General features: G+C 32.8%; 1 protein-coding gene across 2 annotated transcripts; it reads left to right on the forward strand.

The window, feature by feature from the left end:
* The first annotated feature begins 408 nt into the window (after positions 1 to 408).
* LOC140046511 (uncharacterized) lies at positions 409 to 27,129 on the forward strand. 2 transcript variants are annotated; one of them, XM_072091177.1, is made up of 16 exons: positions 409 to 493; positions 1,783 to 1,845; positions 4,894 to 4,921; positions 6,766 to 6,889; positions 9,620 to 9,721; positions 12,499 to 12,636; positions 16,729 to 16,824; positions 17,549 to 17,782; positions 19,135 to 19,283; positions 19,648 to 19,746; positions 20,160 to 20,226; positions 20,526 to 20,610; positions 21,057 to 21,181; positions 21,665 to 21,715; positions 22,198 to 22,391; positions 22,798 to 27,129. In XM_072091177.1, the coding sequence occupies exons 4-16, from the start codon at positions 6,776 to 6,778 to the stop codon at positions 23,045 to 23,047; spliced, it is 1,704 nt and encodes a 567-aa protein (XP_071947278.1). In that variant the 5' UTR covers positions 409 to 493; positions 1,783 to 1,845; positions 4,894 to 4,921; positions 6,766 to 6,775; the 3' UTR covers positions 23,048 to 27,129. The 2 variants fall into 2 exon arrangements, with proteins under 2 accessions (XP_071947278.1, XP_071947277.1); XM_072091176.1 differs by lacking the exon at positions 4,894 to 4,921.
* Positions 27,130 to 27,260: the final 131 nt, after the last annotated feature.

The following is a 27,260-nucleotide window of genomic DNA, read 5'->3' on the forward strand; positions in this document are numbered from 1 at the left end:
GACCTTTTTTTTCAAATAGAAAAAAAAATTATGTGGCCTCAAATTTTGATGAGCGAGTGTATTTAAAAATGTTTTATTCGACCTAATTAGCCACACTACAATAATAATATTACAGTATTGATAACATGCCTATCATGATTTGGTTTCATTTTTTCAATTACAATTCCTTGTATTGAATTGAGTTATTGAATCAAGTAATATTGATGTCTATGTTATTTCTAAATTTTATAAATCAAAAACTTTAAAACATTGCAAACTTAGTATAAAAATACAATGATTCGCCTATTTATCAATCCACACTCTATATCAAATAGTGTGTTTGACTATATCAAGGATACCGCCCCCACATTTGAAATCGTGACCAAAAAAATGACACAATCGATCGAATTGCAATTGCATTGAACTTTTCACGGACGATCGACGACAGGCAGCCGGGGAAGATATTAGAGAATTTGTTTGTCTTTAAAATTGTTACCACCAGGTTGTTTTAATTGTAAGTTATGGTATTTTATGAATCTATTTATGTAATACTTTTAATGCAAACATATAACATTTTTACCTTGTTGAAGAGGCACGGACGCCATTGATAAACAAAAAGGTCACACTCCGTGTGATCTGACTGAGTGAGCAACCAGGAAGCCTACTAGCTAGGCCTAGGGCCCAACCTGGTGAATCTAACTGCCGAGGCTAGCAGGAGACTAGGCCTAGGTATGTTTTAGAACATTATAAACGGAACACTATTAATGTTAGGCCTAAACATACACACACCAGACCTAGTTGGCATTTGATATATACATCTAAATCTAGTATCTATGATATCTGCCTAGGCCTACCTACTAAAGTACTAGGCCTAGACTGGTAACTAGCTAGAGACCTCTTTTCGGTCTAATCTTTACCCAGTAGGTAGGTCCTAATATCGCCAGTTTTAAGCCTGTTTTCCTGTCGTTCGTTAAGTTGCGTTGAGTTGCGTTAGGTTGCATTGAATGGCTAGATTCGATTTTACAGGAAAAGAGGGTAAAAAATCAATGTTACAAATCGTTGAAATCGTTAAAGTTGAAACCAGTTCAACCTTAACGTTACGATCTTTAAAACTGACCAATCAAATGGTCCACAGATTACGTCATTGCAGTTTGTGAAAAAATAGGTACGCGCTGACAAATTTTTACAACGCAACAATGTTTTTCACCTTTTTTGTACACTTTTAAGGTCTAATATTAAAAAAAAACAAGTGCATGTCAAATTAAATTATAATATTAAATGTCTTAATTAAGATATCAACGAAAGCATGTCCTAGGCTGGGTTGAAGCATCAAAACCTGTAACTTTTTCAATTTTCACGCGGGCCCGGCTGCGCATGGCCGGCCTTGGTTTTGTAATACTTAACGTCCGCGTGTCCCAGCAACGACTTGAGGTAACCAAGTTACTAGAAACAAGTTAAAATCGGTTAAAATATTGTTAAACTTTTCATTGTCACAACACGTCAACAACAAAAACATCACTTATCACAGATGGCGGTCTTCATTTTCAGTTTTTTTATATTAAAAAATTAATAAAACGTACAATTAAATTAATTAAATATCACAATAACATTATATATTATTTAATGCTATTGTTACTAGTTAGCCATGTACCTACTGGCCGATACTGGCATGACCCGAGACCTTTAGTAGGAGGCTACTAATTGAAAATTAATGCATATGTGTGAGCTGTACAGTAGGCCTATGTTTAATTGACGGATCTCAAAACTCAGCAAAATATTAACGTGATAATTCTTTTTTCTCAGATTTTTCACTAGATACCTTTCAAATGTAGGCTGTTGAAACACAATATTCCAAGTAATGATAACGTAAGTAGAAAAGAAAAGAATCTAGACATCTTTGTTTGGCAAAGGTGGAGGTAATCATTCTCCACAGGGCTGTCATGAGTTTTTTTACTCAACCTAATTAATTTCAGCGTCACACAACCAAGAAATCGATAAGTTACAGACCCTTACTGTACTTTTCGTTTTGGCAGTGTATTATCAGTACTACAAATGTCTTCTTATAAACCTTTTTTAAAATATGGTGCTACTGCATTTTCATACCCACTGTACCTACTACTAGATAATCTTAGGATTAAGTTCAGTTAAGAAATTGCAGTATTTAATTAAACGTTTTCTAAAGAAATTACATGTATTATTTCAGTAGATTTCTTATTTTTATTTCATATAATCGCAGCCCACGAAATTCAGAAAAAAGAAGGTCGGCAAAAAATTGCCGACCTTAAATTCGCCAAGGTCGGCAGTCTCGGCAGTTCTAAAAATAGAAAATTCACCCCAACCAAGGCCTAAACCTCTTGCTAACCTAAAAGGCCTAGCTAGGCCTAGCCTCCCTAGCTATATGTTATGCAAAAAGAACTAGCAAAATTAACTAAAATATAAAAACCTAACACTAAAATCTACAAGATAAATTCTATTTGATAATTAATTGCTGAACATCATGGTTCTGGAGCTAGCCGTACACAGAGCATAGTTGCTTGCTTGGCATGACAGGGTATTCCCCTACACAGGTCTGTGGCGCGCAGCGCTGTGCCCAGCAGCCAGCTTGGTTGATAGGAAAGCATGCAGCTCACACACAAAATGATGTAATGGTTGAGTGAATTCAGGGATCATCTTAATTCCATGGTTTGTTAACTAAACACAACATGGTGGTGAATATGCCTGTTAAAATTTCAATGATACGATCCCTTAAAGTACCATGTTGTTGCTAGGAGGCTTGAAAGGAGGGATCTAGCCTAGTTTCTAGGTCGGCAATCTCTTGCCGTCCTCTGACAATTTAAGGTCGGCAATAAGGTCGGCAATTGCCGATTGCCGACGTGAAATTCGTGGGCTGTAATCGGCAAAAGGCATTTGAATCATCAAGACTACTTACATGATCTTTTTAGCGATTATTTTCCCTTTTCACCTTCACAATACATTCACTATTTTACAATTAAATAATTAACAAGTTGAAATCAGGTTTGAGTAGTGTAAAAATAATGTAGAGTGCTGTTTGATAGTGTGAACTACCAAAGTTGTAACATGCGCGTAACACCCCAAGTATAAATGAAAGGCCCGAAGTCTGTTTTTTTTTTCTAACTAAATATTATAGTCGGTCAAAAGAGGGAGAGCATGGCTAAGCGCAACCAGGGTGTCATTACCAAACTTTTGCTAGGCAATGTGAAAAAGGGAGGAGATAGGTTTTTAAATTTATTTTTTTCAGTTGTACTGTAGGTTATTTCTTTGTGTTGAATATTTCAAGTCTTTAAAAAATATTTGAAGAGATATAAAGGAATACCGATGATAATGTTCTGGACTTAATTATTCTTTTTTTTTTAGAATAGTTTTTTTTATGCTTTATGGTAAAATCACTTTTTTTTTTAAACTATGTAACTATAGCTCCACATTTTTGCTTTTTGAGTAAGTACTATAGTAGTGAATTAATAACAATAATACTGTAGATTACTATTATTATTATGCTATACTTGTGACTATGATAGTAGTAATGAAATATTATGGTGTACTGTTGTTCATTCAAAAAGGTGTACTTTGAACCATATTAATAGATTACACATCTATCTTATCAGGCAGATGATGATAGTTATCCCTTATAATAACACCGCGTGATCACCCCACACCATGCTTACAAATTAATGAACGTGCAGCATTACTCACACCAAATTATACCCTGCTCAGTACTGATTTGATACAGTGTGCCAATACTGCCATGCTACTTTACTGAGATACTCAAGAAGTTATCTTAAGTATCACTTATTACTAATTACAGTACTGTAGTGCTCATTTAATGAAAATATGGAACATTGTGCCACTTTCCATAGAAGGCCTACTGTAGTATCACTTTCCTACAGTAATAATAGTAGTGTGCCACTTTGCTTAGCATTGTGCCACTTTCCTTAGTAGTATGCCACTTTCCATAGTACAGTAGTGTTCCACTTTTCTTAGCATTGTGCCACTTTCCTTAGTAGTAGTGTGCCACTTTCCAGTATTGTGTGCCACTTTCCATAGATTAGTAGTATCACTTTCCTTATAATAGTAGTGTGCCACTTTTCTTAGCATTGTGCAACTTTCCTTAGTAGTAGTGTGCCACTTTCCAGTATTGTGTGCCACTTTCCATAGATTAGTAGTATCACTTTCCTTATAATAGTAGTGTGCCACTTTTCTTAGCATTGTGCCACTTTCCTTAGTAGTAATGTGCCACTTTCCAGTATTGTGTGCCACTTTCCATAGATTAGTAGTATCACTTTCCTTATAATAGTAGTGTGCCACTTTTCTTAGCATTTTGCCACTTTCCTTAGTAGTAATGTGCCACTTTCCAGTATTGTGTGCCACTTTCCATAGATTAGTAGTATCACTTTCCTTATAATAGTAGTGTGCCACTTTTCTTAGCATTGTGCAACGTTCCTTAGTTAGTAATGTGCCACTTTCCAGTATTGTGTGTCACTTTCCATAGTAGTATTACTTTCCTAATAATAGTAGTGTGCCACTTTGCTTAGTAGTTGGCCACTTTTTTTTACTGTAATTTATTGTGCCATTTTCTACTATATTGTTTGAAACTCAATCATTAATCTTTTTTATTCTTTTCTAAAAACATTTTTCTGTTGATTGTTCAGAACATAGAGGCGCCCTGCATTTTGTGCTATTTTATGAACTTATTATTTTATTTATGCTATTGTTCTTGTACAGTAATGTCCTTCTACTAGTAGAAGAAGTACAACTACTTGCTATACAGTAGTACCATGACCTTACTAACCATTAAATAATATGTACAGAAGAAGGAAAAAACACACATTATAACTTTCTATACATGAACTTCTTTTTCAATCATTTTACATTGTTTTTTTTTTACATTCACTTTAGTCCATGGAAACCAATCATCTTGTAATGAGTAAGATTTTATTCATTTTTTTAAAGCTTGCATTTTTGTTTTCTTTTTTAGGGGAATCCCACTTTCATTTCCACTTTCAATTTATAATATACAGTAGGTAAAATCAGTGAATACAAATGTTTCTATTTAAAAAATATTAGAACTTAAACAAGAACTTACACTTTAAGTCAATCTCAATCATTTTTCTTTCACATTAGCCCATTTCTTTTTTTGCTATTAAATTGCTAAAAATCGTCCCAAACCACTGTTTATTTTTGTATACTTTTCTGAAGAATTAATTAAATAATAATACATGATTTATATATTTTTTTCATGATGACTTTTGCATGCTTTAGTTCCTTCAACCTTTACAATCCTTTTCTACTGGAAACATTTTACTGACGCAATGTTGCTTTTTTTTACTTTTAAGCTTGCTTAGCAAATTAGTCTTTTTTTTTTGTCTTTTGTTTCATTTAAATAGTACCTATTCCCAAATCTTAACTGATCATTTCCTTTACACAAACCTATTTGTGGAAAACAATACATTCATATGGTTTTTGCAATGCAGGAATAACCTCTATTTTTACAGATAAGACTATTGACACAGTCAATTGTATGTCTAATGCCGTGTTTTGCATCCACAACAACTATGCTCCTTCATTTTGTTGTCTTATTGGCACAGAAATCTACTGTAGGCCCAATGCTGATAGAAAACGTTAGATGCATCATTAACCATGCCAATATAAAATAATTGCATAAACTGTTAAACATTTATGCCATTCGCAGGGTTGGCTGTGCCGATAGTCACAAATCCTATGTTAGTAATTACCATGTATTAATATAATCACAATTGATTGTAATAAAAGATTTGTTGAACTTTAACTCTATTTTAATACATACCACAACAGGACCAAAATGTTGTGGATGATCCGAAATTAAAATTTTAACTCACTCAGCAGTGAGTTTTAATGATCAATGCTTCTGCAGATTTGCGCTTCTGTACTGTTTCAAATGTTGTTGCAAATTACTGTACGACTTTTAAACAGAATTTTTCATTATCGTGATTTCATTTCATGTCGCAGTTTAATTATTTCAAACATCTGAAAATGAAAATTTCAAATTGTTCATTGTTGAGGTTTTTATGAAACAGATGGTTTTTTAAATGAGTAATTAAAAATGTAAAAAAAATGGAATTATTAATATTTAAAGAAGATGAATTTAATTCAGTCACAGTTTTAGTTTAATTGACTGACTGAATGACTTGAATGACTTTAGTCTGTGTTAAAACTATTTACAGTAAAGCGTGGTTCCCACTAGCGACGAATTGACCAATCACAAGCGATGGCTTATTCGCTTGTGATTGCTAACTGTCTATAACTTCGCTTGTCATTGGTTAAAATGCTTGCGTTGCGTTTACGTCCTTGCGTTACGTTCTAGTGGGAACCAAGCTTAAGTAAGATAGAAAATCTAACATTAAAGTGTGTGTATAATAATAAAGGTTGTTAACAAGACAATTTTTGGCAATTTTTTTCTCAACTCCAGATACTGTGTGAATTGAAAATATGAACAGAAACTGAATTGAAGTAATAGATTTAATATACTAACTATACATCTGTACATTGCTTAGTGTAAATATTGTGTTTAATACCAATTGTGTTTAAGCATTTAACAACATTAATTTGGTGTACAACGTTGTTTGCACCGTATTCAAATGAGCTGTTTTATACTCAACCATTTTACGATATCAGTAAATCTGTAATTTACAATTACACTTGACAAATTTCCCTAATGAAATCTATTATTAATATTATAATAAAACAAATGTAGTGAAAACTAATGAAATATTTATTTTAATTTGTTCATAGGGTCTCAAGAATGTGGGAGACAATGGATGCCTTAATGGCAGTATTCACTACAGATAATACATCAGGTTGTCCAACGAATTGCTCTGGTCATGGAGATTGCTTAGACGGCGCATGTATTTGCATGGTAAGTGACCTAGTGCCATTATGCACAGTGTAAATGTAATTTATATCGCCCAGCGAAAGTACAGTAAATAAATTGTGTAAATACAGTAGTATAGTATGGTAAACGTATACTCTTTCGTATGCGTACAGTACAGTAGGCCTACAATTGAGAAGTGGGTGAGAAAGTTGTCATCGAAAGTAATAAGTCTTCGTTTTTTCAAATTTGCATATATTATTTTTACCGTTGCACATTATTATTCATATTTATACATTGTCCATATTGCATCTTTTCATTGAATTTGTATCCAAATCTTGGCTCTACAAAAATACAGATATTTACTTGCACATACTGTAGAACACAATGCATGCAGTAACTAATGGAAGTTGTAATGTTATAGTAATACGCTCTGCCTTATATTGAATTATTACTGTAGAATATCAATGTTACTGTACATCATCGGTGGCTGTGTTTACGATGAAGATTGTTATAAAACTACTGCACTGTACGTACCTACAGTACAGTAGTAGTACAGTACTTTAGCAGCCCGGCCACAATGCTTCAATCAATATCTTGATTTTCTAGGCTTACATTAGGATATTCGCCAGCAAATAAAATGAGAATGCTATAGGCAATAAGACAAAATGAAATACACAGAGATTTTCAAAATACATTTATATTTATTTAGTTAAAATTGATTAACTTTAAAAAAATTTTAGTTTAAACTGAAGAAGCATTCTAATGGGTTTTATCTGTACATTAAAAAAAATGAAATTAAGTAAACACATGCATTGAATTTGTATTATGCACATGACATTGTGTATTTGTTTATTATTTCACCATAACCACTTGGTATTGGCTCTTGGCCAGTAAATGTATTTTTCGCCTACAGAGACGCCTGGCTGGCAGGCCATTTTAATAATTTAAATACTTAATTTTACTGTACATGACTTTTTTTTCTGTACTTTGAACTACTGTAAGAAGTCTGTTTACATTATTTATTTATTTTTATGTTCCTCCTACTCAAATAATTGAGGCTAACTTGTTTAACAACCACTGTATAGATACCATTTTTATTTTATGGATTAACATACTGTAGGTTAACCAGGGAGTTGTAAAATAAGAACTCCCTAGGGCCCTGTTTCTGCTGCCAAGAAAATACTGTATTTTATACGGTATTTTTTGAATACCGTATATATTTATATACCGTATTTTTTTGGCAGCAGAAACTGCGCTCATAAAAAAAATACCGTATTTTGTATACCGTATTTTCCCCACAAAATTTGTGGATAAAATACGGTATTTACAATAAAAAATACCGTATTTTTTTTTACCTGTGACATGAGGTCAACATCGTGCTTTTATTTTCTGTCGCTGTCAGCTGTTTTACACACGTGTATAGATATATTCGGCGAAAATGTGGAGCAAAGACGTCACAGTATAAATCTGTGTGGGGAAAGAGGGGGTGGGGAAGCTAAAAGGTAATAAAAGGGACAACCACATTTATAAAGACATTTTTAAAAATAAAGCAGCAGGAGTACAAAATAGACTTGTCTCCAAAGCAAGTAAATTCAAAGCTGAAGAGCCTGCGAAGCAGTGCAACATTGCAAAAGACAATAACTCGGGGAGGGAACCAATTACTTGTCCCCATTACAATGTTTTCTGTGCTCTCACAACATCTCTATCACTAGGGCTAGGCTGTTGAAAGTGAGACGTAAAACTTCCTTTATTGCGACTTTTAATTATCGACCAAATAAATGAATGGCAATTTGGATAAAAAGGATGAAATTTAACACGACCACCCAAGAAGTATTGTTAGCAGAAACGGGGTACTAAAAAATACGGTATCAAAAATACCGTATTTTTATACTGTATTTTGAGCAGTTGCAGCAGAAACAGGCCCTAGGTTACATTATTATTTTTTATTCTTTTGTATGTTTTGTGGTTCACCAATTTAGTACTTAATAAAAGGAAATGGTCAATATCTTTGACTTACTGTATACCATCTCCTCTTTAATGCAATTCTCAGTATTAATCAGTTCTTAACAAAAACCAAAGTGTTCATTGTACTTGTAGGAAATTGATGGTAATAAAACTAAACATATTTAACTATACACAGTAGATTATAACTCCTCCAAGAGAACCTTTCCTTTAAGACACATCTACTAAGAGAATACTTTCCTGTTCAAAGAACAAAGGGAAGACAAATTACTTTTTTGGGGTCCTGAAGTACAGTATCCCCATAATACTAATAGTGGTTAGTGTATTTACTGTGCACTCTTTGTATGTACAGCAGTACTGATTTGATGGTAATTCATTTGTCACAAAAGGTAACATGTCTAGTGCAGTACCCACTGTACAATAGTCATCAGTTTAGTGGGTTAAAATAAACAATCTTGCCTAAACTCTTGTGTATTAAAAGGTAGCATGCATTATTATTTTGAGATCTTGTTATATTTTCAATAATTATTGAAAAGATTGCCATTGAAGCAGAATAAGATGATTGTGGTTAATACATTATGTTAAAAGTTCACTCTTTTATAATAAAATAAAAACCCACAATCAACGACAACAGCAGATCTAACCCTTTGGTGAATGTTTTTTTGTGTTCTTTCTCAAACCACTCAATGATATCATGATTGCTTTTTCACTCTCAGACTATGAATTGAAAGAGATTATTTCTAAAAAATAAACACATGTCATTATTTACAGTAATTTTTTTAGGTAGTTTGAAAAATTATTTTTATCTTTTAGGTTCAATACAAAGGAGGTGAATGTGAAAATGTTAACAGAGGTTATTTCATTTCCTTTGGTTTTATTTTCTTTTGTCTCTGCTTAATTTCCACAGTTCAACTGGTAAGTGTATTAATCATTTTACTTGCATCCAACAGCGTTGATGCCAATTACACAATATAACATAAACAAACATAAGAATACAAAAGATGTCGATAGCAACTACAACAATGCATAAACCGTACAAAATATAAATACATTAAAATCTCAATACAGTGAGGACCCAACAAAGCCCAGAGGGGAAGCAGGTTTAGATAATTTCAATGCAAAATATATGGCATAATGTTAAGTTTTGGCACCTAATTTTTCGGATGGGTTTAACTGAAAATGTCAAATATAAATTTATTTTCACAATAAAAAAAAATCATACAGATATATATATATATATAAATTTATGTAAGGGCAAAATTTGGTAAATCGCGCATTACTTAATTAATTTTTACTCGATTGGTATTTAAAGTTGGTTTGTTCGTTCGGTACTGATTTTAACCACCTAACATAACCCTAATTAAATGGAGTTAGATAATTAGTTATTTATTGACAATTAAAAACTGGTACAATCGCTTCGCTCGTGTATCATCTAGTAATAAGTGCAAAATTTGGTAAATCGCCCATTACTTAATTACTTTTTACTCGATTGTATATAAAGTTGGTTCATACGTTCGGTACTGATTTTAACCACCTAACATAACCCTGTTTACTACTTAAATTGAGTTAGATAATTAGTTATTTATTGACAATTAAAAACTGGTACTCTTGCTTCGCTTGTGTACCATCTAGTAATAAATAATATAACAAAATTGTTGTGCTGAAAGATAAGGTTAGGTCACACATTACAAACAATTATTTTAGATTCGTAATAGTGTCTATTCCTTCCGCAGTAGTTCAGAGTAATGAAATAGGACAGCCCTGGTATAGTCATAGTAGTAGTTCAAAGACCTGCAGTAATGCCACCACTCAATGTTACACCTTATTCTCATTAAGAGTGCAATATTAAAAAACCAACCAAACACTCTGTCTTCATCCTATACCTACTGTATTAATAGCTATAGTGATAGAGAATTCTCACCTTTCATTCCCATGCCAGTTAAAAGTACATCAACTATGTTAAAGTTCATTTAGTGTTCAAGGGCTAAAAACCAATAAATTTGGCTTCATGTTCATTGTTATAAAGAGGCATGTTAGTATTTCTTTGTTCCAATCAAACAAAAGAATACACTGGTAGATAATAAATTTAAGATATTTTTAAACAAATATTAATAATAACGCTTTATTGTAAGACTATTCTATTCCCTGACTTTTGTGCACAATTTTTCAATTTGCACGTCCACATGTCAACTGATACCATATGACATAATTTCTATGATGCACATGCGAACGTCAACTGCCAAATTTGAAAACTGGACTAAAAAGTGGACCTATGACATCATAAACCAACATCCCTGTTTTGTTGTGTAACAGTTAGATACTGTAGAACCAAATAAAATAGTTGAATACAGTTTACTGTACCTGTACAGTATTTATAAAGTAACAGTACTCGGCTGGTATACAGTATGACACTTAAACTGAGGTGGTGCATACAAAGTACAATTCATATACAAAGGTAATAAACATATGTGGTATAATAAAATTCATTAAAATCTGCAACAGACAATATTACATTAGTTAGCTGATAACATCTGAAATCGTTTTCTTCTATCTTCATAATGCTATAATATAAAACTTGATGTAAATTAGGTCAAGTTAAAGGAAGCAATGTAAAGAGTAACGATCATTTGATTAAATCCCTTTAATGATTTTACCATGGTAAAACAGCTTTAAAAAGCCATGATGTACAGTATTCAATGCCTTATGCAAAACAGACACTTCCTTTTACTATATTTCCCCATATTGTAAACCAATCTGTAATGTGCAGTAGAACACCTCATTTGAGACACTACTATTCAGGGGACCCATTCCCATGAAACAAACGAGGATGAATTATGTTTTAACAATACAGCAAACCCCTATTAAAACCCTACCTTTGGGGCACTCCTATTAATGGAACAGTTAATATATGTTTGAACACTATGGCCAATCCCTATTTACACTTTTGTGTACATAATTACTCTTTAAAAGATATTTTCACAATGACCGTTTTTTTATGTATTATTCAAACTGAATGAAGAAAAAATGCAATCTAAAGCTTTTAAGTTATAAAATATATGGCCTGCTATGATTGTTATCTTTTAATGGTATTTAAAATAAATGTCAAAGTATACATAGTATGTACTAAGTGAACGTTGACACATGAATGTCCGTATAAAAAGAATTAAGGCAGTACAGTATAAAAACTATTTTTCAATCATTAATTACCCTCTATCAACAGTTTATAATTGAGCAATTTCATACCTGAAAGTATTGGTAATTTGTCATTTGTTACAAAACAGGAAAATCAATACATCTTATACAGTATAAATCAGACAGAAGTTTTACTGCTGAGTTGATAAAACTACTACTATACTGTGTCATGTCAAACAAACATAGATGGTTCTCTGCAAATGACAACACATGCCAGTATCATTTAGTGCATTAAATCTTATTCAAGCAAATTTAAAGTATTACAATCACTCCAGAAGAAGCTCAATAAATACAATATTTACAAATATCATAAAATGTAAAAAAGCAAAAATTTATATATACAGCATGTTATTGTTACGCATAAATTCAAAATAAAAAACAATCTTCTCAAACTATGTGTAAATAAATATACTACAGACAGACTAGTGTAATAATTTAGATTACCAAAGCAAATGATTATTACTTGTACTGTAAAATATGTAATTTATTTTCTTTTATAGATTTTGTGCATCAAAGCAGAGTATGAAAGATCCAAAAATCGGTCACTCGCCAGTGCTTGTCGTGTTACAACGCAGAAATTGTTGTATCTCATTGTAATGATAGCGACATTAAGTCGTGGTCTATTCTTTAGCTTACAGGTAAGATTTTGTGTCATTTAAATAATTTCCGTGCCCTTTTAGAAAAGGGTTCCTCTTTTAGAAAAGGGTTCCTCTTCTCCAATTTGGAAAAGTCTTCACCTATCACAAGAACAATAAATAAACCAGGAAGGTTATACCTCCCTGAATAGACATTCATATACCAGAACTGTTTTAAGCAGTGGCATAAGGCAGAGAGAAAATGCCCCTAGATTAGCACTCCAAGGGGCCCTCCAACGCTGGGTAGTTGCATTGTAGACCTACTCTGGGGTACTTTTAATTCTGGGACCCCTGGGTTTATCCAGTGAGAGATCATAGCTGTTATTCTCTTTTCAATGTGTAAAATATAGTATAGCAGCTAGACTATCCAGATAAGCTCCACAACAAGTGTTATTAGTACAGTATTTATGACAGGCAAAAACCTCCTATTAACTGACATGTTTTTCACAGAAAATGTCTTATTTTGTTATATTTTCGATGGCCTGTATAAATTGAATAGGGTGCAAGCCAGTAATACAGTAAAATTGATTTAACAACCCTATCGTCATGTTAAGTATTGGTTGATGGAAAATCTGTTTACAGCACTGATAGAGTTTTTGACCAATACCAAAATCCAGACATATGGCTTCTATACAATCTTTCCTTGTCCTGGTTTAAACATGTTGGTATCATGTACTGTATCATATTTGGTAACACAGTATGATGCAACAAACTGTCTTTAATCATGTGGTTTATACTAGGATGACATCATCGTAATTGATATGACCATACAGTAAGTAAATATTAATAAGTTACGCCATTGGAAGGAATGAATTAAATCAATCAAGTGGAACCATAACGTAGACACCACCCACATAACAACACACATGTTGTGCCACCCCCCCCCCCCCCACCCCCCCCCCCCCCCCCCCCGCTGAAATGAAATTATGAGCTACAGTACTGTATTTTTGGCAGACTATTTTTATGTTGTGCACCTCATTTAAAAACATTATGGATCTGCTCCTGATAAACATACAGTAGTAGCCTACTCATTTATTCCATTAAAAAATTAATTAATCCATGATAAAATTAAGACTACATAATGAAGAAATCTGTTATATGTTTAAAATGGCATAATGTGTCCAGTGGTTGATAGGCTAAAGGACTGAATTACATTCATACAGTAATTTTTAACACAGCTTGGGTTAACCACAGATTTTTCTGGTAATGGAATAGGAACATTGTCTTCTCAGAAATGACTGACTACACATCCTGTATTGTACCATAGAGATATTATAGTTCACTATAATATCTCTATGATTGTACATTAGCTATAGGCCATCACTATCATACTGTATCTTTTTTCCACTCTCATTTAAAATGTTGTCTTAAAATTGTATGTTATCAACTTTGATGCAAACCTAGGACCTTTGATTGCCTTATCATCATCTAATATCTATTCAATTTCAAGGCATAATTGAGTGATGTACAGTGTACAGATATACTTTTATGAGCTTGATGCAATACTGAGAGGTTTAGTCAGTTTCCTGACCATATTGGTAGGGTTCCAAATCATATTAAATTGTCGTTTTAAAGATCCTGGGATAAAGTAGGTTTATCAGAAAATGTATGCGTGAACATTAATCCAATGTTTTCATGTATACGAGTAAAGTAAAATGGATGCTTCCAAATCATGGAGTACTTCAAAATGTGTACTGTAGTTAAGTACTAGGAAAAGACTATAGAAATGGAGCTTATGCAAACAAGGTATTTCAAGAGAATTAAGTACTCATACACTTTAACATTAGAAATAGAAGACAATGGAATTAAAATATGGTACTTACAAGAGAATAAGACAGAAGGGGAGCCTATCTAAAACAGGCCATTTTGAAGGGAACAATAGACAGGGGACTTTGGAACTACTGTATGTACTGTTTGAACGAAAGAGTTACTCAAAGCTTATATTTAAAACATACAAGAGTAATATACATATAGAAGAGCGTGTAACATAATATGCCCCGATGGTACCTCGTATGCTGATACCCGCATATACCTTAACATCATCACTCTATCTGAACGCCGCGAGAAGTTGTCAAGAAAATTCTTTGATAAAATGAAAAAAGAAGATCATATATTACACTCTCTCTTACCTAAACCTCCCACACACAACCATCAGCTCCAACGCGTTAGATCGTTCACCCTCCCCAAAGTCCGGACACAACGCACAAAAAACTTCATTACTTTCCACGGAGTTTTCAATGATTGGGGAATGATCAGTAACTGAGTTATGATAAGCAAATTGTGAACCTCTATTGGTTTGTGTTACTGGATGTACTATGATGGCCATTGAAAGACTGATTTGTGGACTGTGTTATATTTTAGTATTACTTGTTTGGACTGTGTTATACTATGTGTTTACATATTTACTATTATATGTATGTCAACTTCATCACTGCTTACTTGATGCAATAAAGGAAATAAATAAAATAAAAAATAAATACATAATTTAGCTTTAAACAGTGGCAAGTTTTAGAGAATTTAGAGAAAAATCTGCTCTTTAAAATATTCATTTGTGAATATTGTATTTCAATGGCTTCTGTTCCAAATTTAGAGTATAGAATTTAACTCTTCAAAAAAGCCATTATTTGATCTCCTCAAAATTTGAATTACAATTTTGTATGTAATAATGTACAGTATATTTATGCATGAATGTACTAGTAGAGAAATGAGTTGGTGCATAAAAGTAAATGTATTCTTAATACTGTACGTGTTAAGCCATTACATACAGTATTGTAAAGTATGCATATGTGGTGTGATAATATTGTGTATGTAAGCCATTCTGTTCCACTACCACCTACTACCCTACAATACATTAATGAAGTAGGCTTCACAGAAAGCTATAACGTATGGCTTCTTACTGTATTAAATTATATTTCTTTTTAGTGAACACATAATTGTTAATTATCAATAATTATTGGCCCGTATTCATGAGGGATTGTCTTTAGTTGTGGGTTGTGTTTTTGCTGCAAAATAATAGTTTTTAATTATATTAATTTAAACAGAATTTCTGCTGCATTTTTTGCTCCCCAAATAACTAATATCCGTATCATCAGGTACTGGGTGTAATGATCCAAATAAGCATACCAGATCTTTTACATCCTACAGTACAGTAAAGTAGTTTTTTTATTAAACGTATTGTACATAAAAATTACATAATTTTGCCTAATTGTACCATTTACACTCTCTTAAAAAAAATTTAATTCAACCTATTATTTGAAACTTTTGTGTCTCTGCTGCTAAAGATATAGATAATTTATTCACTCACTATTTAAATTATGTATTTGCTCTCAATCAAAACAGGCCCCTGGATTTATAGTTAATCCTGTTTTTATTTTAATACCTGCAATTGAGTTTCCACACAGTTATACTATTGGCCAAAAGAGAAGGCCTAATTAATTGATTTTCATCAGCCTTGATCATTTTAATCTATTATTACATAATATTATATAATGAATTAATTCATGTCTATAGCAACATATACTAGCAGCTGCACTACAGTAAAATACATCCTGTTACTCTAGCTTTACAGTGTAGGCCTTATGACTGACACACTTATTATAAATTTGATATTTTGTCAGCTCAGACGGAGCAGTCAACATAAAGGCATTTTTATTTTTTTTCATCAATGAATTCTCTCTACATTTATTTGTGGTTGTGTGATCATAATGAATATTCTTTGTTAATTGTTCAAACATTACGTTTTTTCAACAGTTAGTTGCAAAATCAGAGTAAATTTTCAGAATATACTTCCTCCTCAACACAAACTTTTGAAATTATTGATCTTTTTTTAACACATCTAATCATGGGATGGAATATACTATAACATGCTTATAAACTAGGTTTGGTCTGTTTTCAAACTTTTTAGAAAGTGGAGTACATTTAAACAGTCGTAAGTTACAACCCTGGCAATAGATCTTGATTGAACACTGGACCTTGGGATTGGAAGGCAAGCATGTTTTTCCAGCCAGCTACAGTTCCAATTTTAAAATCCACTGCCAAATATGCTTGGTTTCATGTTCTTTTGCTTAAATACTAATTTTGTAATTTCTTTTATAGAACCATGTATCTATGCAATGGGCCAACAGCATCATGAACATATATTACCCTTTGCTCCTATCTGGATGTTCATTGGTCGTATGTTTCTGGGCAGAGGTAAGTTTCTCTCTTTAAACCAATCAAAATGGTGGTTAAAAGAATGAACAATCTTGGTCATATGTTTTTCTCTCTTTTTCTATTTCTCTGATGTATTATTGTACTGTATGTACATTGAGAACACTAGGCCTACAGTATATGAAAATATTTGTAAGTAATTCTTAGGTGCGACTGAACCCCACCACCTCCATATCACAAAGCCTCACCACCGAACTTGCACTGATGGCTAGGGTTAAATTTGAGCCCAAGGAAGGCAGTTATACTGAATTAAATTGGAATTGTGACACAGGAAAGTGTTCCCTAATAATAGGGATTCCATTGAATAGCGATGTTCAAAAGAAGTAGTATTTATGTTAACTTCAATAAAATGTTGTTATTCATTTTAGTTGATACACTAAGAAAAACTTGTTGATATGAAAAATTCACCTTGATTTTTTCATACTTTTTTTATTATTATTAAAATTATCTTGTTTTTTGTACTGTAAATGTGTTTTATGAGTGTTTTATATAAAGATGTTCATTTGTTAATATTCAAAAAGATAAATCTATAAATCCTCAACAAATCCATTAAGTGGTGAATCACATTATGTTTGCTGTTGAAAGCAAAAACGATTTTTTTTTTACTTAATGGAGACAAATTATTACAATATTCCTTTTTTAAAATGTTATTTAACTTTTATTATTGAATGTATGACAATGAAAACTGATTTGGTTTTTTCCATAGGCTTTTCACATACAGGATAAAAAGTTCAACAAACCCAGCTTCCTAAGCCGGTCATTTGTAGCTTTTATCATTTTCAATATCGTACTGGCTATATTACTGATAGCTCAGTTACTGACCACACACCTGACGGAAGACCCGCAGTTCTTGAGTGGCGTGTTTAGCGCTTGTTTTGCTTGTTTAATGGTCATTGTAATGAGTTTCTTCCTGTTCTATGGAGTGGAAGTATATTTTAAGGCAAGTTGTTTTTCTTTCCTTGTTTTAAAGATTTTACTTTACCTGTCTAAAGTCTAAACTTGGGAAAATATCATGTATAGCCCAGAGCTTGTGAGATCAAACAAAGCTCAGCCAAGCATGACGACCACGGATCGAACATGATCAGATGGTCCTACTGTAGCTCTGTCTCTAACACAGATAAATGGGACCGGTGCTTTTTCTCATCCTTTTTTTTCATGTTAAGTGGCAGAGCTGTTAAAGCGCTGAAAGCCATGGCCTTAAAATAGTGACAGGTTGAAGGCTTTTCTTGACCATAGTTCTGCTGGTATCTTCTCAGATAAATAGATAAATATTTAAAACTGGAGGACCAGTGTATACATCTGGGTCATGTGCACTTTCAGCAACCCAGTTCATCCTTCAAAAAGTTTGGGGTTACCCTTATATATACTTGTCCACTGTTGTGTTGCGGACAGACGAATGAATGCCGTTTTCTAGCAGCTGTATGACACAAAGGGACACAAATGGAGATAAAAGATGTATGTGTCATGCACACCATTTTCAGCCCAGTTAGACTGCAAGGTTTCACATTTAGACTACACAATTTTTAAAATAGAGACAGCGACCATATTGTAGGTTCTCTCTTCTAATCAATCATTAAATGTACTATAACCTAGTCTGCTCTCTAGCCTGCCTATTCTGTTATCTCTATGTCTGGATATAATCAACATTAACAGCATTTATCATGGTTTATCAAGTGCTATTAAAGGCTGCCTAAACGCTACTGAAATGTACAGTACATAATGTTATTTTAATTAAACAAAGTCATCAAGGTCATTGCTAGTCCATCAACCAATTAGCATAGTAGATGACCTTAAACCCTATGAATAAATTTGAGTATAATAACAATCATGAATTATTGAAGGTTTTACGCTAATACTATGATGGCAGTATTAACAGATTTATTTATTGGACAATGTGTCACAAGAATGTGTCTTTATATTTCTGTTTTTTAAAATTTATTTTAACCTTAATTTTAATTGTATTACAATACTTTGTTTTACAATAATATATTGCCTCATGGGAAAACATATGCAAAGATAAAGATTAATTATAGTTTTGTGTTGTCTGTGTATTTGTACTAAACTCAATTACAATAGAACCACTTCTATTTAAAGGACAACCCCTACTAAAGGGACACTTTGTTGGGTCCTAAAGGATAGGAGTACTACTGTATATCATTTAGGTGGTGGATGGAATGTCTAATGGTATCTTTCTAGTAAAGTCTCTTCACCCTTGGATGTTGAAGTCTAGGATGACGCTGATATTTCAAATCGTCCTCCACAAATACCAATATGTTTTCTTTTAATCCACAGGTTAAAGGTGCCTTTAACAATGCAAGTCAGTCTCTTGACCCTCGGACATTGCACATGTCTAGGATAGGTCTGGTGTTTCAGGGAGCCCTGCAGTTGTTGACTGCCCTATTTCTTATGTTAAGTGTGATTGATACACAGATAATGGAAGGGTATGTATAGTATTAAATATTTAGCATAGCCTTTTAGGATTTGTTTGTAAAAAGGTCTTAATAGACAATCCCTATTAACTTTATTGATTAAAAGCGATTTTGATATTGTCACACAAACTTATAATACTTTATTTGAAATGAAACCTTTATATTGGTGGCACTCATACACTTAAAAGAACACAAAAACACAAAAATTACTTTGCATTTTGCAGCACTCAGTTTGGTTTATTTCTTTAGTTTGTTTTCATCATTTCATGTATGAACAGCTCTAGCCAAAAACAATCATGCATTAAACTGGATTTAGAATATTCACTGCTTATCTTGCTATTATAAATGATGATAATTGTTATAATTTTATTTTCAGGCTCCCAATGTTTAAGAGGAATTTCTATGATGTGTTATTCAGAGTGGTTGAGCTTGGTGTTGCTATGTGGTTTCCATGTGTACTGTGGAACTGTAAAAGGTAACAATATATAAACACTTGCTGTTTACATACAAAGTGTCTTAAAAAATAAATGCAATGATATATAAAATCAGGCGCTGATGTATACGAGAGATAACCAGGCTTTAACTAAATAATAACTTTAAATAAAATAATGACTATTTTATTTTTCTGCAACCCGACGAATCGTTTTTATAATTTAATCAATATTTAGGCCTCTTTCTATAATGCTCGATCTGCCCCTGAAAATCATAGACTCTCTTCTCCCAGACATGCTTTGGAGTTTGAAAATGGCCAGTCCGAGTTTACAAATTCCAATTTTTTCAGCCTTAGTAAACTATAAGCTTCCATTTGATACAGTCTCTTTGGCTGTTCCATTTGATAGATGCAAACAAAGGTTATATTGCAAAATATTTTTGTCTCGATCATTTCAGCCCAGAAAAATTATGGATACTAAATCCAACAAGAATATTACGAAATGTTGAAGATGAAGAGAATGCGGTGAGTACATTTGAAAAAAAGAATAACATTATTTGATTAATTTATTTTATAAAATGATCTATCTAATCTCTATGCATGATTGGTTGAAATGGCACCATGTGAATAGATCTGGGAAGTTCGAAAAAAGATTATAATACCCTAGAGGGAAATATAACTTTAAAAGTGACTAGTCTTTGACGCCACCAGAATTCACCCTATAGTGCTTCTTTTATCCATTTTTATGGGCAATTTCACCTTTTTAGATCATATCTGTTTTTTAAATTAAATGTATTTTCTGTTTTTTTTTTTTTTTTTTAAAGAACAAAGATTCTGAGAAAACATCATTATTGCGGTGTCGAAATAAGAAGACATATGAATCAACTGATGATAGAGTTATTCCTTCAGGTAAGGTTTTGGAAATTGTAAAAAAAAAACATTTTTTAGGATTAAGGAATATAGTTAAGAATAATTAAATCGCGAAACCTGTGTCTTTCAGCCTAACTGGGCTGAATTGCGCACAGGTGTGTCATAAACCTACCATCAATTGGCGTTCAATGGTTTTTCGACAGAGTCTGAAATGGACCAGTACCCTGTGGTAACCACCCTACTCTTCAGAAGTGCACACAATATGAAGGCAATCACTGTCAAATATACAATTACAAACATAATGTATTCGCCAAAATATACAACATACGTGCAGACACATGTACAAACAGACTTACTGTATTCACTGAAACCTGGCCTCCCAGTTTTAAAGACTTGTTCAGAACCATGGTTGAAGAGAGCCTCGATTATTTGACTATGGTTTACGGAGGCCCTGCCTTAACCGTTCATTTTCTTGTTTTTTTTAGGCTTCGATTGCTGGATTTGCTATGATCCAGACAGTACTAGCAGTGGTCCCTTAATACAACCGTGCAATTGTAAAGGTGATGTTAGATACGTACACCATGAATGCTTAAGAAGATGGTTAGTTGAGGTAAGCAGTAAACTCTAATGAGCAGTTTTAATTTGCCTAATTAGGGAGTATTTCAGTATTATCTGTTTTAAATGTTATTTATAACTCCAAATAAAGATCTTTGTACAGTAGTATATTTTGATACAAGAAGTTTGAAGGACACCATACATAATTAATTCTGAAAAGAACTGTTGAGTTTCTCGACGTTATATAATTTTGATCGTCCTCAGGTGTGAGAATGCAGAAAGTCAAGGATACTGGGAATATAAGTATATAATATATATTTAACACCTTGAAGCCTTTTCTGGTTGCATCCCAATCAATTTATGGCACTATTTCTGACCTCATGTAAAGATATTGAAAGCTAGGCTACACTGTGTCCCTATTAAAACACACTGCACTATTTCAATGTTTTGGATATGGTTAACAAATGAAAGGGATTGAAAATTAATATAGGAATAAATCTGCCTTATTTCATGACGCTTAACTTATCTATTTTATTAGACTATGGATGATGATGAAGATTCCAAGAAATGCAAAGTCTGTAAAGCACAGGTAATTATTTGTTTGATTGTTATTTTTATTGGAAATTAGAAATATCACCTCTCCTGAAACCAGAATCCCTGAATGTCTTCAACTCTCCTAAAGTAAAATCAACATTTTCATAAGCTTCCAAATTCTTTCCTGCATTTTAAAATTAACTAAACTTCTATAGAAAAACAGACAGTTTCAGATATTTGTTTTTAAATAGTTGACTGAAAAGAAAAAAAAGAAAATACTCGGGCACCATATGCAGCTGCCACTAATATTTACATATTTAAACCAATGCTCCAATATTTTGGCAAATAAAGTTTGGGATCTTGAAAATTTGTTTAAAATCAGTTTGTTGATGGTCGTCGCCGATTAAGCGTCATTACCCAAAATGCAATGCATTTAAACGGTCAATAACATTATTTTGGTCCTAGGTTGGTCGTCGCAAATTGAAAGCTTCCTAATATTTCAAAGTCTCTGTACTAAAAAATGTTTTTCTTCTACAGTACATATTAGAAGATGGTAAAGTTCACCTCTTGAAAGGATTCCAGAGAAAGCATGCCATTCTGTCTGCCGTTACAATGCTAATAATGTTGTTAGGACCAATCTTGGTCCTCCTCATCTTTCAACGGCACCCGTCATCACCCCTGAATGTTGTTAGCATTGGGGTATGCATTCTGGTGGAAATGACATGTCTAAGGTAAAATTCATCATCCTACCTGTCATAATATTGGTATTATCGTAGGCAAATTCCTAAATACTGTGTCTTATCTGACATTGCTTCTATGCTTAATTTTGAATATGATGATACAGTTGTAACATGTGACAAGCATGTGACACTGTATTACAGAACTTTTACAAGATACAGAACAAGTTAAGATAGAGTATCGGGTGAAATTCATTGTAAACACTGTAGATGCTGAAAATTACTAAATACTGAATTGTCTTTAGTCTTAGGATATGACCTGTTTTTTGTTTTAGTCGAATTTGTTGGGTTGCGAAATTTATTTTAATTAAATTCTGATTAATACAAATTGTTGTAATATCAGGTGTTATTCTATTACAGTTCCAGGTAATAAACACAATTTTAATTCTATATATTTTAGGTATCTTGGATTTAGCTTTACAAATGCCTACAACAGAGCTAAGGTAGGATCCATGAGCATAATCGGTAAGCAGGTGTCGATATCGCATCACATCTACCAAACGGAACAAAGCAAGTCAGAGATTGCAGTAGGCGAATCACCGACTAAACACGTAGACTCGTCAGAGTGTCCGGACGATATCGTTGCGGCAGAGGTGGTACCACGAAGCCGAACAATCAGTGAGGTAACTGTACATGCTGAAAGCATCTAATCTCATTGTGTTGTAGAACAATTAAATTACTTATTTATCATCTTTACAAATAAACATTTCTCTTTATTTATGTGCATATAAAGACTCTTTTTCAAACTAGTCAAAGAGAGCATTATATTTATACATACATAGGTTACACAGTTCAAACATAGGCAGTGTATTCATATATGATTTCTTAGCGTTTTTGCTCAGTTAATAATGTTATATGAAATTAAAGAGGTAAATCATTGTAAATAATATAGTAAATATCTTCGGTAATTGAAGAATAATTTATTTTTGTGTTAAGGACTATGTCGTTATTCTACTGCAGTTACTGCAGCAATTACATGTTGTTAAACTGTTATTAGAAAGTTTATTATTAGGGTTATCATTATACACACTGTTGCAATGACTGCCCCATAAATTTCTCTATTAAAAAATAAATAAAATCACACGTTAGTGCAGTAAACCAACTGCAGTAGAATAGCAATAATAGAACAACAGTGTTCCCTATGTCTATATTTGAGTCTTCAACATTCTTTTTTTTTTATGAAGCTTCTAGTTATACTTAGCAATCTTTTTATATGAAAAAATCTCAGTTTGTTATAAAGTCTGATTTTAATGTGGACATAATACTTTAGTTTTATTGTCAAATCTTCCAAATTCTTGAAAAGTCAAGCAACCCTAAGAAATGTTTTGGGTTGATCCACTGTGCATCCTCTTGAGTTTACTGTACAGTATATTACTTTTATTAAAAGTGGTTGAAGGTAAAGAAGATACTTTTGAGCATTTTGATAATGACAGTTGTTCAGATTTTTTTCAAACAATCTTTTTAGACATTAAATACATATTTTAGTTATTTATTTGTTATCCTTTCTGAACAAAGACTGTTCTCTCTGAGCACTCCGTACCTAACTTGCAGAACAATTAAACGTAAAAAATTAAACGTAATTACTTAAAGCTCTTACTTTAATTACAGTAGATCCTCTATTAAGGGGACATCTTCCCAACAATGTGTCGCTCATGTTAATAGCAAGGTTTTGTTTTGGGGCGATGGATGTATCTATACAAAAGAAAGGACTGTGCAAGCATATAAAACCACTATACTGTATACACTGTTCCATTCATTATGATGACTGTATGAAGTTGAGTTATCGTTAGTCCTTCTACCAACCAAAACAAAAGCTCACTATTATAAACATGTTAAATAATATTAAAACTTATTAATACCTTGAATCGTAGTTGCTCTTAAAGTTGTGTAAGCAAGTAAAATGCAAGTTTTGATATGGAATATTTTAATTTTACCTGTGATATAAAATATGAATATGACAAATGACATATTAGATAAAGCAGGAGGGATGATTACAGGTTGACTATAATAGGCTCCGGCCACAATTGGCATTGCCATGCGTTTATTGGTCAGTCGTCCTAACACACTGTTTTACTGCCATCTTTTGATTTTAAACTTGATGGCACTCTGAGCGACTAGTAGTCGTCATCCTATCGTCCTGTTTGCGTAAACTCACTATTAGATTTTTCCAACTCGAGTGCAATTTAAAAAATCACAGATGTGAATAATCTTAATATAACATTTCTCACCACCTTCCTTAGCAGATGGAGCTAAGATGCTCTGAAGCTCTTAGCCGATTTCTGTGTCTCAAAGCTTGTTTTCCACTATGCGAAAGTATTGGCATGAAAGTGTGCAGCGGTATAAAAAGCGATATGAAAACTGATATGATAAAAATTTGCTTCATGATTTTTTGTTTCACTTCTTCAGGGAGATTACTACAGTCAACTCTCCTAATACTAGACAGCCTTGGGCATGCCTGTTATGTCCAGTTTTTTCTGAAATTCTGGTATTCAGAATGTGTTTCTAATTGGTAAAAGTAATTTGGGATCTTTTGGACTGCCAGAAAATTAAAGAAATGTTTTAAATCTACCGAATTGTATTTGGAAATGTTTCTACTTTTGTAGAAGCGACCATACATGAAATCAAATCTGATTCTAAAGCTCTGTCTACACTATAAAACCAGTTTCACAAAAAAAAGTCTGATATCATATGGTAGTGATGTCATCGTGTCCATATGGAGACATCACATATTTTTGTCATATAAAGTTTGATAGTGTAGACAGAGCTTTAGTAATTTTTATACAAGATTTTTATCTCAGTATTTTGATTTTTAGACAGTGGTTTGCTTTAACGGTGGAAAATTTAAAAAGGTGAATATTGGCATAATGGAAAACAAGCTTTGTTAGTGTTCTATTGCATTCTCTCTATCTGTACTATGCACGTAACAATGCAAATATTGTGTTAATTAAGTATTACAGTAATGTATATAATTATAGAAGTTTAGTGATTCAGTTTGAATAATAGAAGCAATGTTAAAATATATGGACATGTTAATTATTAACTAATTATTAATTGGTCGTAATTATTAATTATCACTATGGTATAATTAGCCTTCAATTTACATACTAAGTTTCGTTCGCACTAGGACACAATCCAAGAACATAAGTGCAATGCAAGCGAGTTGACCAATTAAGTAAGTAGTACTGCATTTCAAAATGATCCAGTTGCAAGTTGTAAAAGTAATTAAAGTAGGACAAGTTGCTTACATTTATACATACAACTTTCAACAGAAAAGTTTAGCTTGGTTCCCACTAGGAAGCAATAACGCAACGCACAATGATTTGTCCAATCTCAAGCGATGGATTACTCGTCACGTGTGATTGGTCAACTCACTTGCGTTGCGTGTACGTCCTTGTCCTTACGTTGCGTCCTAGTGGGAACCAAGTTTTAAGACATATTTTACTTAGGAATTTGAAAATTTGCCAATGGTTATATTCCCTCTGGTACAGTATTGCCATGGAGGTGATGTATTGGAAATATAAGCGATGATTGAAAAGTGAATATTAAACAACGTCATGTATATATTTTAATTATGCTGTAGGTTCATTTACTAGACTTAAATAATTGTTTTTGGTCATATGAGCACTACTCAATAGCCCCGTTCGTAAATTCCCCTTTATTATTAATAATTTAGTGGTATTTTAGTATGGGCTGGTTAGTTTGTGAAATTTTAGCACACTTTGCTTACCACCAGTCTTGGAATCCTGATTCTGGACAAATACTTGGATTTCTCATGGCCAATTGCCAACCTACCTGTCATACTCCTACTTTTATTTATTAAAACTTCAAATTGTTCCTCACGGTAACGATCAACGATACTGTATTATAGGATACCTACCTAAGTCTAATCAAACGACGTAGTAATAGTTAAGAGCAAATGACGTCATTTGATTGAATTAAAAAAATACTAAAATTGTTATCCTATATAATAGTTCTAGAATGAAAACTACTATATTAAAACATCGTTATTTATTGTCGATACTAGGCCTATTTGTGTAGGTAGAACCTAAAATAAACAAGTTACTAAAGACCCTCTCACCAGATCTCGTTTCCCATCCCTTCGATTGTATCCTGTTTTCGGGCCTCAATTAATGTTTACATGACGCCCATCAACAACAATATTTTCAAGTGCGCGCGTTCTTACTGACGCGAGTAGAACATGATGAGTGTGATTCATCACATTTAATAATGCCAGTAACTGTCCTTTGATCAGATTTATGATGGAAAATTGTGGAATAAAAATCGAGGTGAAGGAAGATAAAGGTTTATAGTCACGTTTGCATTTGAATAAATATAATCAATTCTTATTAATAATACCGACACGTGTTTCTAGAAAGAAAACAAAAATAAAAAAAGAAACATTAAATATACAAAAAAGCATGCTTCGTTATCGTTTGAGTGTTCTGTAGACGTGATAAAAAGATTACAAGTAGTTACTTTAATTAAGAGTAAACATTGAAAAAATATTATACGACTAGGTCTATGTCATTTAGATTTAGATGTATTGAACCCGTTTAAATAGACAGACGTTGAGCCTGACAATGTCTATTTATAGGCCTACTATTATCATGGAGATCTCCATGCTATTATAGTGGTATAAAATGCATCTAAAGTGAAACGAAATGTAAGATTTCAATCTCTCTATGTACGTATTTGAAAAAAATAAAAATAATAAAAACATAGAATTCATTAATTTGTTTGTATCTTTTGTTTCATCGCGTAAAAGGGGAGAAGGCCGCGTGCTATGTTACTTATAATGTATTTCTTTCATTCAAACTTCTCCAATTCACCCAGCTCTTTTCGCCGCAATATACGCCACCAATG

This window comes from Antedon mediterranea, chromosome 4 (assembly GCF_964355755.1).
Source record: "Antedon mediterranea chromosome 4, ecAntMedi1.1, whole genome shotgun sequence".
Taxonomy (NCBI): Eukaryota; Metazoa; Echinodermata; class Crinoidea; order Comatulida; family Antedonidae; genus Antedon; species Antedon mediterranea.

Excerpts from the sequence above, each read along its gene's own strand:
- LOC140046511 (XM_072091176.1), top strand. Across the intron at positions 12,637-16,728 it reads GTCTATTCTTTAGCTTACAG|AACCATGTATCTATGCAATG; the intron begins GTAAGATTTTGT and ends TTTCTTTTATAG. Across the intron at positions 20,227-20,525 it reads TTGAAGATGAAGAGAATGCG|AACAAAGATTCTGAGAAAAC; the intron begins GTGAGTACATTT and ends TTTTTTTTAAAG.